Source organism: Corythoichthys intestinalis, chromosome 1 (assembly GCF_030265065.1).
Source record: "Corythoichthys intestinalis isolate RoL2023-P3 chromosome 1, ASM3026506v1, whole genome shotgun sequence".
NCBI lineage: Eukaryota > Metazoa > Chordata > Actinopteri > Syngnathiformes > Syngnathidae > Corythoichthys > Corythoichthys intestinalis.
The window spans coordinates 71,261,346-71,275,395 of NC_080395.1; the positions used below are offsets into that span (position 1 = coordinate 71,261,346).

The following is a 14,050-nucleotide window of genomic DNA, read 5'->3' on the forward strand; positions in this document are numbered from 1 at the left end:
TACTATTCAGCCCATTGAGGGGGAATTGTTCAGAACGAGGAAAACGCGACGAAGAGAGCCGCAAAATGTCATTGTTTCAGTCTCTCTACTCCCAATATTTTTACAGGATATTCTTTTTATCCAAGTATTTTTCCCCAATAGCTATATAAATGGCTTGAGAAGGAGCAGTCAGCCCGTCGAGGGGGAACTATTCACAATGAGGAAAACGCGACGAAGAGAGCGGCAAAATGTCATTGTTTCTGTCTCTTTACTTCAATATTTTTACAGGATATTCTTTTTACCCAAGTACTTTCCCCAATTGCTAAATAAATGGCATTGTCATGACAAATAACAATCTTGTGCTAAATGGAATATAAAATAATAAAAATCCATTTATTCAAGACGACATGGCAAAATTACTCCATAATGGTCAAAACAGTCGACTTCACCTTTACTGTCACACCTCCCGAACGATATTTTATGACACCTAAATCGGACATATGTAATTTCCCTTCCCCGGCTTCGGAGAATGTAAACAGACCAGAAGGAGTGACAGCTAGCCGACATGCTAACCCGAACCGAGGGACGTTTCAAAGTCTTCGAAGTGGAAAATCACACATACAGTGCTGCTCGAAAGTTTGTGAACCCCACAGCGATGGTCAGATTTTTTGTAAAAAAAACTAAAATAACCTTATTAAATGTTAAGTTATACCCAAATCCACAATACTGACATTCCAAATAATGGACTGAAACAAAAGAAATAGTTATATTGTCATTCTTTATTTAACAAAAGTGGTTGATTTAAGAAAAACTCAGATATCATGTGTGCAAAAGTATGTGAACCCCTTCAGTTAATAGGATATTGCGCCTCCTTTTGCAGAGATTACCTCAACCAAACGGTTTCTGTAGTGACTAATCAGCCTCTCACATCTACTTTGGGGGATTTTTGCCCATTCTTCCTTGCTGAACGCAGTCAGTTGAGAGAGGTTTGATGGGCGTCTGGCATGAACTGCTCGCTTCAGGTCCCGCCACAGCATTTCAATGGGATTTAGGTCAGGACTTTGACTGGGCCAGTCCAGAACACGAATCTTCTTCTTTTTCAGCCATTCCTTGGTTGTATTGCTGGAATGCTTTGGATCATTATCGTGTTGCATGATCCCCCTTCTGCCAAGCTTTAACTTCAAAACAGATGGCGTCAGGTTATGTTCTAGGATTTGACAATATTCCTCAGAATTCATGATTCCCTGGACTATGTGGAGTTGTCCAGGTCCTGAGGATGAAAAGCAAGCCCAGATCTTGACATTCCCACCTCCATGCTTCACTGTTGGGAGAAGGTTCTTTTGGTGGTATGCAGTGTTGACTTTTCGCCAGACATGGCGGTTTTGGTTGTGACCAAACAGTTCAATTTTGCACCTACATCAGTTGATGAAAACTCTTTTTAATTTAGTCTCGACAACACAACTGTTAAAAAAACAAAAAAAAAACTACTGAATTGATTGATTAGGAAATCAGGTTGAAATAATAGAAAATTCCAAAATGTTGAGGGGGTTCACAAACTTTTGAGCAGCACTGTAACTAGCCTGGATTATTTGACATGACGACCCGGTTGTCGAGTTTCTTTGCGGATCGGCAAACCGCCCGGCGGAGAGCAATTTACAGTTTGTTCCCTGGAGGAGGGTGGCTGGAGTTGTTGTGGAGCTAACGTGCTAACAGCTAACTGCTAATGAGCATGAAGATAGCTTTTTACATGCCTATCAATGATCAAACGTAAGTAGTCCTTTATTTAAAGGAATTTTATAGTGTTTACTTTGTAATCACTGTATCCGTATTTGACATAATACAAAACAAGATGTTTACTCACTTCCTTGTAAGTCCAATGGTCCCACAGTAAATATCCACGGTGAATGGGAACCTTTTGAAACTCCAAAAAGGCGCATACGCCTCTCCCGCATACAGAATGATTTTTCTGCAGCCGTTTGGCTGGCGTGATGCAAAAAATAAAAGTATTAATCCGCAAAATCAGCTGAATCCTTCGTCCTCATACACAACAGTACACTGTATAGTGAAGAGAACGTCTTCTACCGTACACGTCACAGCGCCCTCCACCTCAATGAGAGACCGAAGCCGGAAGTCACTCATTTTCATGGCGCGGGATTCAAAAAACTAAATAAATATACGATCGCTTCCACACACATCCAAGAGGTCCATATCATTCAGGGGCATAAAATACCGCGTGTATTATGAAATAAACATGCTTTTTCGTGTCACAGGCACTTTAATTTCAATGGTTAAAATCACCTTTTTCCTTTTTTCCCCACCTGCACTAACCTTCATAGGACCCATGCTGATTTCTCTCACAAGAATAACCGCTGTGTGTCCGTCTTGCGGAAAAATTAATTAAATTAATTTGCGACGCTGTCATAAATCAGTGTATTTGCAGGATGTTTTCACATGCCGAGACAAATGACGAGTCAAATTTTACGTCGTATGTCGAAAGGATCTCATGTTGATGCGATCGTATGTCGAGGTATCACTGTATTGGTTAATTATGCCATTGGTTAATTATGCCATGAAATTCCCTATAACACAACCCCACCTACTAGGCCTACTACTACCATACTACTACTACTATTGCACCTTATAATGCGGCGTGTCCTATATATGCCCTATATATGAAAACAATTTTTAAGAAGGCCATTCATTGAAGGTGCACCCTATTCTCCGATGCGCCTTATAGTGCAGAATACAATAATGATGAGAATACTATTTAGTGCCTAACATGTTTCATATACAGTATAACATGTTTTTACACACAGGTGTGTGACGGATCAGTCTTTAAGAGCTGAAATGGTTGATGCGTTGTTATACCACTTGGAGTTTCAAGCTTTCAAATTTGGAGACAATGATCAGGTGACTAAACAGCAGAATTTTAATGATCTGTTTTTTTACTGTCTTGGCAACTGCATACAACATTAACCTTCCACTCAGAGAATATCAATAAGTAGTCCCGACTGGCACTTGAATTTGATCAAATTTTGACATTAACACCTTTTTAAAACAATATCTCAATTCTTGGCATGAGCGTATCCTATAACCTTTTGAGATGCAAAGTATCACGATATACGGTATCACCATTTTGATATTTTTTCACACACCTACGTAAATCACAATTTGCAGGAATCAACGTTGCATCTGTCTGGATTTATCCCAACCTGTGCAGACTGAAAGCTTTTTGACTGTGTCTGAGTTGTGTTCAAAGGGCACTCGATACAGTTGTTTCATGCGTAGTCTGTTGCGCGTGAGGACACGATAAACAGTAGAGAGGCTGACATTTTTGTAACCATGAAAATCTACATGGTCTTCAAGGATCATCTGCTGAATTTCACGCAGTATAAGTGTATTTTTTACCAGGATCCAGGGGTTAATATGTGCCGGATCCTGCCGGAGTAAGATCCGGCACCTCTTGATTTTGGCCTCCCTGTGTTCCGGGACTTTTTTGGGCAGATCCGGCACCTCTCGTATATTGAAAATAATAATAATATAAAAACCTTTTTAAAAAATGTATTGTGATAGCCCCAAATGGGGGGAAGGAAAGGGGGGAGTCATTGATGGCTTTCTCCATTTTATTGTAGTAACAATAAGAAAACAATAAACAAAATAACAGCGGACTGCCGCCACATTCGACGGCTAACTTTTGCTTCTCGCCCGTCTCCCCCTCGCTTCCTACTACCTCACAGCTCTCCAGTCCCAGCGTCTCTTAAAGGGACCGTGCATAGTTACGTACATTACAGTATAAAATGAAATAATAATATGCATAAATTCATTTACAGAACAAATCCCAAGAATTGCATGTTGTTTATAAAAAAAATAACGTCATTTGAAAGTTGCTGATGCACTGAAAAGCTGGACCAACAAAACACCCTTGACACACACACACAAAAAAAAAAAAACTTTGGAAATTTGCGACATCTGGGGAGCAAGCAGCCAGGATCAAACGGTATTTCAACATGCCAAAAAGACAGTTGCATTTACTGTCTTTTTTCAAAAAGAAGGAAGATGGTTCAAAACGAGTCAGAAAAGCAACAACTGGCGATGAGGGCAGCTGTAGCAATCATGCTAACGGGCAGGGCCAGGTGCAGCAGGAGGCTAGCGCCGCAGCAGCTTGCCAGGTTCACGGACAGCCAGCCAAGCCGGGGCAGGAGGCTGCTACCGTGGCAGCAGCTGGTCAGGTTCAGCGCCATTGTTTTGAATGTTTACTGGCTGCAACTGCGCACGCGCAAAGTGACGTGTGCGAGTGCTGACGTCATCGGAGCGAGAACGTTCCATGCATATGGTTGCAGAGCAATCTCCACAATCGAATCGTTCCGCTTTGGAGGCCGGAATCAAAAGTTTGCGTCTTTGTCTACCGTTTTGGCCGTCACCACATAAAGGCACAGCCCTTCCGCAACACAATTGTTGCGTTTTGTAGTCGCAGCGTCACCGTGTAAACGGCCCAATAGTCATACACTAATTGTGGTCAGCATTTACATCCGGGGTGAAAGTGGGCCAGAACGGTCAGGAACGCTGTTCCAGTATAAGATTTAGGGCCAGAACGCAGTTCCGGTATAAGATTCAGGGCCGGAATGCTGTTCTGGTACACGGTGCTTGGATTCCGAAAATATGACGGCAACTGTCAAAACGCTATGTAAAAAAAACCAACAAAAAAAAACACTAAGCTGCCACACATGCATTTGTTCTCCAAGAAGAATACAGTCTACCATCATCAGATTTACATACACAAGGGTTAACAACAAGCATAATGAAGTGCTTGTGTAGCGTAATCCATTTCCACTAGTATTTATTATTTATTTTATTCCACGGACGGCATGGAGGTTTCCCCAGCTGCTGCAGTTATCTGAGTCTGACAATGATGAGTCACGTCAATGTGCGAAAGCACACAGCAAAGCAAAACGCCTGGACTCATTTATCCGTTCAATTGGCTGACATACCGACATGTGATCAGCAGAGATGGTTAGCTCTGATTGGTTAAATGTGCATGTTTTCTGGAACAGCAAAAAAAAAAAAAAAAAAAAAAGGTGAATTGATGTGAGGGCAATTCAACATAAAATGGATCAAATCTTTAAGAGCAACGAAAGAGTTGAGGAGGCTTATTTGTCGTATTTAGTTTTATTTGCTCTGATGGGGAGGTTCACAACATCTTAGCTGTCAATGTGCACTTTGGACTTATATTTGTTCATTTATGTTAGGCTACTTAATCATTTCCTTATGATTTAAAAAAGTCCATGTTTGCGCGATCTTCAAAATATATTCCATTTCACTCTGCATAATATAAGTCATTTGTACTTATTTTTCTGAATGTATGATACTTACATCTTTATTATTAAAAAAAAAAAGTAAATGTTTACATTAACTTCAATTCTAATAAACATCCTATGTTCTTAAGTAGTTAAAATTGAGATTTGGCATTTAGTATTTGAGGAAATGAGGGAAAATAAAAATTAGGAGATGGAGGTTGGGGTTGTTGCTGTTTTTGTTAACTTTTATTTTGCAAATCATTGAAAAAATACAGTTTTGAATGAAAATCAGTTTTTGTATGTGTCATAGAAATAACTGTGCAAAAACAGTTTTCTTTGCATTTCAGTAGTTTAAGAGGTTTGATCACCCCCCACAAAAAAAAAAAAAAAAAAAAAAAAAATTAATTAATTAAAAAAGAGAAAAAAAAAAGAAAAAAAAGAAAATATAAAATATAAATAAATAACATTTCTGGCTCTGTGGCGACCTTAATGTCGGGGAGTTCTAGCCACTTTCACCCCTGATTTACTAAATACTGTCAAAAACGGTAATTACTTTGTACCTTATTTACAGCAATTATGCAACACAGATTGATCTCAGTCAAAATGTATTGACAAGTTGTGTTTAAACAGATGTGAAAAGTTTTTTTTTTCAAAGGAGTGACTGATTTAATCTGAGGGTTCAGACAACTGAGTATTTGGTTCAGACAATGGGATTTGCGCAGAGTTTTAGCAATGGAGAAATACTGTAAAGCCGTTGTCAGATGTAAAGCAACAATCATTGCTGTGTTGACATTAATACCGTGATGTTAATGAACAAGGGTTTGGTCTCAATATTGGTAGAGATGATAGAACAGCATAACCTGCCTGTACACATTTTGCTGGGAACGGGATATTAATAAGACCAAAAAGATTATTTAACCGGGGTCAGGGCTACATTTCTCACCTATATGAAAATAAATCTGTATTAACTTTTACTAACTTTCACACTGCAAATTTATAATGTCTTTATTATTCTTAAATCTAGTTAAATAATTTTCTCCATCTTGTTCTGAGTGTTGAAGGCTAGTTAACAGATTAATGTTTCAGATTAATTTATTTTAAGTAAATATCACTGCAGTGTTTGTTCTTATTATGGCCATAATAAGAAACAGACAACAACAAGAATAATGTGTATTCTTGAATTAATAATACAATATATACAAACAAGTTTTTTTTTCAATATTAAATATACAATTTTTTTGCTTTGCTTAAAATAAGTCTATTAAGCTTATTTTCAGCTAGCTATTTTTCCTTATTTCAAGAAATCTAAGTGAGTAAAATTTACTTGAAGCACTTGCAGATCATTTCCCTTATTTCTTGTAGATTTACACTGAAAACAAGGGAATTTATTTATTTATTTTCAGTTTTAAGGAGTTGTGGTTTTGCAGTGAATATGTATTGGTTTAGGTGGTACACCGTTTGATTCAAACCTTTGTATTCAAAAACTACTAAAGAAACATTTTGAAGACTTCCAGAATAAGTCTTTTGATTTTATAAGCAAATTTAAATTGCAATATTCAAACACAAATTATATTAACATACACAAGAAATACAAACATGTTAATCTCTTAACTATCCAGGAATGCCAAAAAACAAACGGTTCTGTGCATGCGCGTAATGTTGCGAATGCAGCGGTTCCAAAGTAAACACTACAAATTTTAGATAAATAAAGGAATATTTACTTACGTTTGATCATGAACGGACATGTAGAAAAGTTCTCCTCAGGCACATCCGACTATGAGGCTGCACACAACTCAACTGCACGCTGCGCTATCACTTTAACGTCTTTGCCGTGTCTTTAAGCATTTAGTTATGCCATATTCATGTTGCACGTGTATGTTTATGATGTACCTTGTTTATTTAGCAACTTTGGATAACATTGACAGTCCAACTGAATGTAAAAGAGTGCTTATTCACTACCACGAAAGCTTCGGGAGCAATATATTATCAGGGTGAAAAATTTGACAGAACACCAGCTGTGAACACGCGTGTGTGTGTGTAGGGGGGGGATCAAGTGATCAGCCAGTAGAACTTGCATTTGAGGGGGGGGGGAATGAACTAGCACATTCAGCAAGTGGAAAGGGGTCAATGGAAGTCTGAACATATTGACAGTACGTACTTTGATTTACTTAGTAATGGTCGGGTTAATTCTATCCTTACAACATGGGAAGACAGTCTAAATTACCTATACAATTGAAGTCATTATATAATGCAAATAAGGTTCCGTAAAAGTTGGTGGGGACAATTTGAGCATACTGAAAAGTTGGTAGTGCCCCTACCATTTCCCTACCGTCCCTATGCAAACCTGCGCCCTTGTTATTAAATCATGAGGGGAAAAAATGCTATTCGGTGATCTGACATTAACGGCTCCTGAAACCCAATTGTTTAAATTAAGCAACAATGGAGCGGTTTCACACATGAAGATCATTTTAAGGCCACAAACAAAAGTTACATGAAGCTCCTCAACTCACTTCAACATAGTTCTTGGCACCAATATTCCCAAAAATGACACGGAAGCCACAATTCCATATTGCATTTATTTCGTCTTACAGGTTTACATCACCTGCACGGTCCTCATGTGCGACGTCACTGATCCCTTCTCCAGATGTGCCATGGGTTGTCTGGACGAGCAGTTCCGTCGACGCAGACGAGCAACGGGCAAGCAGGCCTCCGTGCAATCTCTGACCCAGGGTCCTTTTCAATTCATCGCTGAGGCTATTCCCAGTGCTGCTGTACAACACGACAACGGTTTGCTGAAGGTAGCAGATGTTCAGATGATCGAAGTAGATGTGAGAAAGAAATCAGAGATGGACGACAATGATGCACTGAAGAAGAATGACGCACCTATTCCAGGTGCATGATAGGAGCTACCTCCTGTATGCTCCTACCTGTTTACTGTATCATCTAACATCTTCATTCATGTCTTTTGACAGGAGAAAACATTTTGAACGGAGGACAACTTGAAATGAAGAAGATGCTCAGTACCAATTTCAGCACTGCAATCTTTGGTAGTGTGTGCTCGTTGTCAGTCCTAATGTTAGCTATTGTTGTTGCCTACTATGCAAGAAAGAGCAAAGGAGAGGTCCAGAAGCCTCTTCTGGTTTCGTAGTGAAATAACCAAACGCAACTCCTTAGCAAGTTACCCTCGCTACGGTTGTTTAAATAACACGACCCACATCAACATTTCTAACTAACTATGGTGTTCCAATGGCTTATTTAGTTCAGACTTACGTGTAAAAGAAGTTATACTATTAAAAGAGCATTTGTTAACAACTCAATCATACTAAGTTGTCATTGTACTTTTACTATCTGCAGAATTCGATGAAAACAGTTATGCTCTAAGTTTTCCAATATTATTAAACTCTTTGATGCATGAGATGTGTGCCCTAGTTGAAGTGTGTATCTGTGTATATTTTTATTTGATTGCAATCACATTAGATAGTTAAATCGTTCTGCAATTAGTAGGTTTTGCAATGGCGTACCGCAAGCAACACGTCACTTCCGCTCATTAATATTCATGACATTAGCTACTGTTGCTAAGTAGGGACAAGCCACCGTTTGTCCCTAAGAGGAAATGAATGGAAATCGTGTACGAAGGAGATGTTTACAGAGTTAAACTTACCAATTCTCTCCGAAAATGATGTGCCTGGTGCCAATTTGACTGGCAAAGATGTGGAAGAACATAAAAATGTTCAGTTAAAGAGATGGCTTTGTGTCGAAGGCTGAAAAAGACGAAAAAAACGAGCTGACCTAAGCATAGCTTTAGCTTTTTTATCGACGCGACAGTCAAAGACATTCTCCTGTTTCAACAAGCTATCCTTTACCATCAGCGCTGTCTTTCTTATATATCCTCTGGTTGTCCTACGTCTCTTACCGTTCTTGGGGGTAATTTAGTTAGCTTTGTGTAGCGATCGCAAATGCTACTCAGTGACAGCCAACGAACACTTTTAATTTTTTCATTGATAACACATCTTAATCCTATAATTTATTTACACTTCCCCCTTACTAAAGTTTTTTTTAATATATATATATATATATATATAACAAAAAGGGTAACAGTGGCAGTCAGATACCATTGGAATTCTTTTCAGGTCATTCATTGTCAGACAGAAGCACTACGGCACGTTACGCTAAAAAAATAAGTTAAAAATATAAAAATGGCTTACCTCTTTGTCCTCTGAAAGACCATGCCAACCCAACATAATGTTTACTGTATATGAAACGTGAATGGGTTTTTGGTTTCCGGAAACGTATGAAGAAAACATCCTCATTTGTCTGCTAATGTCGACAGTCGTTTCTACAAGTTCCAAAAAAGCAATGCGTGATCGGGATGTTCGTTTTTGAAAGATTACCGGAGAAAAGTAGCACTAATTACGTTGGGTCTATGCGAGGGCGGGTCTATAATGTCCCACTTCGGCTTTACTTCCGCTTTACGATGCAACGTCACTGTACTGCCCTCGGTATATGAACGCTGGATACTACTTGGCAGTTAGATAACTCTTTAGTGACATCACGACTCTGAAGACAGCTGTCCATTGTCCACAGGTTTATTGACATCGTGTAAAGAGTAAAACTGAAACACACAATAAATGAAATGAATATCTTTTTCCCATACAATGTAAATGCACTGAATTTGTGAATGAAATAAACCAACCTGCTTTTTAACTGCTATTTAAACATGTATTTATACTATTAATTGTCTTTGTTAATTATTATCACTTGTATTTATTCTCTTTAACTGGCTAATTCGAACGCTACAACCATCAGGCACAATGACAAAATAAATTCAAACATAATATTCCACAATAACTAAATTTACCACAAATAATGATCTATATATGCAAAATGACATCTTAGAAATCAAATACGTACCGACGATGCTATCAAAAGCATAAGATGGTTGCAGATTCAACTAGATTGACAGAGGAGACAATAACAAGTCCTGCTGCCATGCTTGTTATACTTCCTGACTTTTTCTGGTCACATGACACTTAACTTCCTGACTTTGTGGTCACATGGCAAATCAGAGGCCATTTCTGGTACTACAACCTGTCTTCATTTAAAGTGACAGTAACACAATACAAAACAAGACAATTCACATGTAAAGTAAAAGTCATTTTAACATTTTTAACAGTGGTAACGGCACAGTCACGGTCTAAAAATAGCCTGTGTGCGGTAGGCCATTGGTCACCCTGTGACGTAGCACCTTATTATGCACGTTCCTGCCCTCTTCGTTCTTCCTCCACGACCCCTAAAAGCGTGCGTGCTGAGGGGGCAGGCAAGCTTGAGAAGGTTGAAATGAGAACACTTCTTGAAACATGTTCTAAAAGGCAGAAACAAAGATTCTTGCAAGTCATGACATACAGTCATGTACGGAATTATTGGCACCCCTGGAATTTTTCCAGAAAATACAGCATTTCTCCCAGAAATTAACACAATTACAAATGTTGAATGTGTTTATTTCCTGGATGTGCATCGGAAAACTACAAAAAAGCTGAAGAGAAAAGCCAAAATGTACACAATTTTAAACAGAATGAACAAAACGGTTGGCATCCTCAACTCAATATTTGGTTGCACATCTTTTAGAAGAAATAACAGAGAGCAATCACTTCCTATAACTATCAACAAGTTTTGTGCACCTCTCAGATGTCATTTTGGACCAATCGTCTTTTGCGAATTGTTTCAGGTCTCTCAGATTTGTAGGTTGCCTTCTTACAACAGCAATTTTGAGATCTCTCCATAGTGTTCAATATGATGTAGATCCAGACACATTGATGGCCACCTCAGAATCCTCCAGCGCTTTGTCTCCAACCACTGGACTGGACACTGGTCTCCAACCATTTTTTGGTGCTATTTGAGATATGTTTTGGGTCATTGTCCTGTTGGAACACCTATGACATCTGATGAAGATCCATTTTTCTGATACTACAACCTACATTCCGGCCCAAAACATTTTGATAGTCTCCATATTTTGTGACTCCTTGCTAGGGATGGGAACAATTTTTATGATTCCATTATCGATATTGCTTAACGATTCGATTCTTTATCGATTCTAATTTGGGGAAAAATAAGAACAAACGTTTTGATTGGCATCAAGTAATCAGAAGTCACAACCTTACAAACTCAGAACGAGGTCAAAAGAGGCCCAAGGTCTCAATGTTAACTGTGGAAATAATTGGCAAGTACACAAGAATGTGTAACAATTTAGTGAAACATTTTTCTAATAGAAATTAAAAAAAAAAAAAAAAGGTACATATTGGCATATAGGTGTTGTTCTGCCTTTGGCAATATGTGTTAAAGGGTATTAAAACACCTGGGGAAATGCTAATATTCCATCATTTATCCATAAACGCATGCCTTTTGGATTCCTATCCCCCGAGATCCCGGAAATCTAGCGTATTGTGTGCGTGACGTCACTACAAGGAAACAACCGGCTCAGTGTTTATTACTGAATGGCGGCGATGATGGCGGACAATTTTGTTTCTAGTTGCAGCGACGAATCCGACGTAACGAACATTCCTCTAATGGTGATGAGGAGGGTTATGAACCTTTCTTTGGTGTTTTGGGTTATCAATTTGAGCCCAAAACGAAAGCCAATGCAGCCTAATGAAAGGATCATTGAGGGGAGCAATCACACGGATGAAACACCGGCCGGCAACATATCGTGTGGGAAACACCAAATGGTTTGTTTTGCATTTCTTTTTGTGAAGCTGATACACAGTGACCGCAAAATAAAGTAATGTATAGAATAATTATCATTTATTGTGCTATCATAGGTTTTCGCTCTGCCAACAGACACAAATATGAATGGGATTAGAGGATTTGGTCTATATTTTTTACGAGCGATAATTTATACATGTGTCCAGTCCTATATCCAATGCGTGATATGTTTTTTATTACAAAAGAGTACTCACTCTGGCCAAGAGTTAGCTTCTGCAGCTGGGGGTCGGACCGCCAAGGCCCCCCGCCTTTGGCTGCCGCCCAACTCTCTGCGCACCCGACTCCTTTGACCCCTCCCACAGGTGGTGAGCCCATTGGAAGGGGAACCCATGTTGCCTTTTCGGGCTGTGCCCGGCCGGGCCCCATGAGGACAGGCCGGCCACCAGACGCTTGCCTTCGAGCCCCACCTCCAGGCCTGGCTCCAGAAGGGGGTCCCGGTAACCCGCGTCCAGGCAAGGGAAACTCGAATCCATTTACATTAATCATCATAAGGGGTCTTTTTGAGCCATACGTTATCTGGCCCCTCACCTAGGACCTGTTTGCCATGGGTGACCCTACCAGGGGCTTACAACCCCAGACAACATAGTTCCTATACACTCAAAAAAATGAATCAGGCAAGGTGTAAAGTTTACTAAAAGACAGTGGGCATTTTCAGCAAGAGACCATCATGTTTCCAAGGTGAGCATGATTGAATCATGCAGTCTCTACATAAACATGAACAGTGAATGAGGCGCTTAATTAGATATTGTTGATGCAACATAATGTTAATGTCTTTCCAACTAATTGCAATAGTCTCGTGATTTCTCGCGAGATTTAAAAGTTGGATTGCCAACTCCCTGAAAAAGTAAGAGACACCTCATTGGTACCGTCACTAGGGATGGGAATTGATAGGATTTTTACGATTCCGATTCCATTATCGATATTGCTTAACGATTCGATTCTTTATCGATTCTCTTATCGATTCTAATTTGGGGAAAAAGAAGAACGAACGTTTTGATTGGCATCGAGTTTGTTTAATCAGAAGTCACAACCTTACAAACTCACAACGAGGTCAAAAGAGGCCCAAAGCCTCAATATTAACTGTGGCAATAAGTGGCAAATGCACAAGAATGTGTAACATTTTACTGAAACATTTTTCTAATAGAAATAAAAAATATTGGTATATATTGGCATATAGGTTGTTGGTCTGCCATTGGCAATATGTGTTAAACTTGCAGGGGTCCCCAAACTTTTTCCAGCGAGGGCCACACAACTTTTCCCTTCTCTGATGAGGGGCCGGGGTCAGTTTGTAACAGAAAAAGTGTGACGATTGGAGGAGTGCCTAAATGTAAAAAATTATTGTTTTTCAGAAAGCCACAATCAAATAACCCTTTCTGGATACTTCATGGAACAAAAGTAAATAAAATGAAAATAATAATATAATATAATAATAACTAATAATAATAACACTATTAATCACATAGATTATAACCAAATAACCCTCTCTGAGTTCTTCACAGAAAAAGGCCAGAAAATAAATAACACTATTGAGAAAAAAATCAATCAATCAAAATGCTCTCTGGTATTGTTCAGGGGGCCGGACCAAATGTCGGGGCGGGCCGTAGTTGCGGGACCCCTGTTAAAGCGTATTATTTACTAGTAAATTGAAATGCATGCCTTTTAGTTTTTATGGTGCTTTCACGCTCAAGTGGGGGCGCCCTTGCGCTTCCTCACACGAAGAAGAACGCGCTCATGTGAAGAAGAGCGCGCTTACACGCGAAGAGGAAGAAATACCGCATCCAACCGAGTGAGCGAGTTAGTGAGAGAGGGAAGCACTGCTACGACCCTACGTTCTTTGTTAAAGGGTATGACAACACCTGGGGAAATGCTAATATTCCATCACTTATCCATAAACGCATGCCTTTTGGATTCATATCATGCCACTTTGTGTAATTACACACATTGCAACACCAAGACAATGATAGAAATTTGGATCGATTGTCAAGCTAAAAGCACCCGCCCACGAGATCCCGGAAATC

The 14,050-nt window shown here is 39.3% G+C and overlaps 1 protein-coding gene and 1 long non-coding RNA gene across 2 annotated transcripts in view; one reads left to right on the plus strand and one right to left on the minus strand.

Moving 5' to 3' along the window:
• The window catches only part of LOC130925722 (uncharacterized), a 48,005-nt gene extending 39,147 nt beyond the window's left edge, over positions 1-8,858 (plus strand). The window contains exons 11-13 of the mRNA XM_057851349.1: positions 2,796-2,889; positions 7,865-8,165; positions 8,246-8,858. Of these exons, the coding sequence (XP_057707332.1) occupies positions 2,796-2,889; positions 7,865-8,165; positions 8,246-8,421 (571 nt within the window). The 3' untranslated portion in view covers positions 8,422-8,858. The remainder of the gene's footprint in view (positions 1-2,795; positions 2,890-7,864; positions 8,166-8,245) is intronic.
• LOC130925738 (uncharacterized) lies at positions 7,428-10,278 on the minus strand. The gene is made up of 4 exons (XR_009065830.1): positions 10,185-10,278; positions 9,688-9,885; positions 9,479-9,609; positions 7,428-9,034 (listed from the first exon to the last, which is right to left on the minus strand). It is a non-coding gene; the product is annotated as an uncharacterized LOC130925738 (long non-coding RNA).
• Between the last annotated feature and the right edge of the window lie 3,772 nt (positions 10,279-14,050).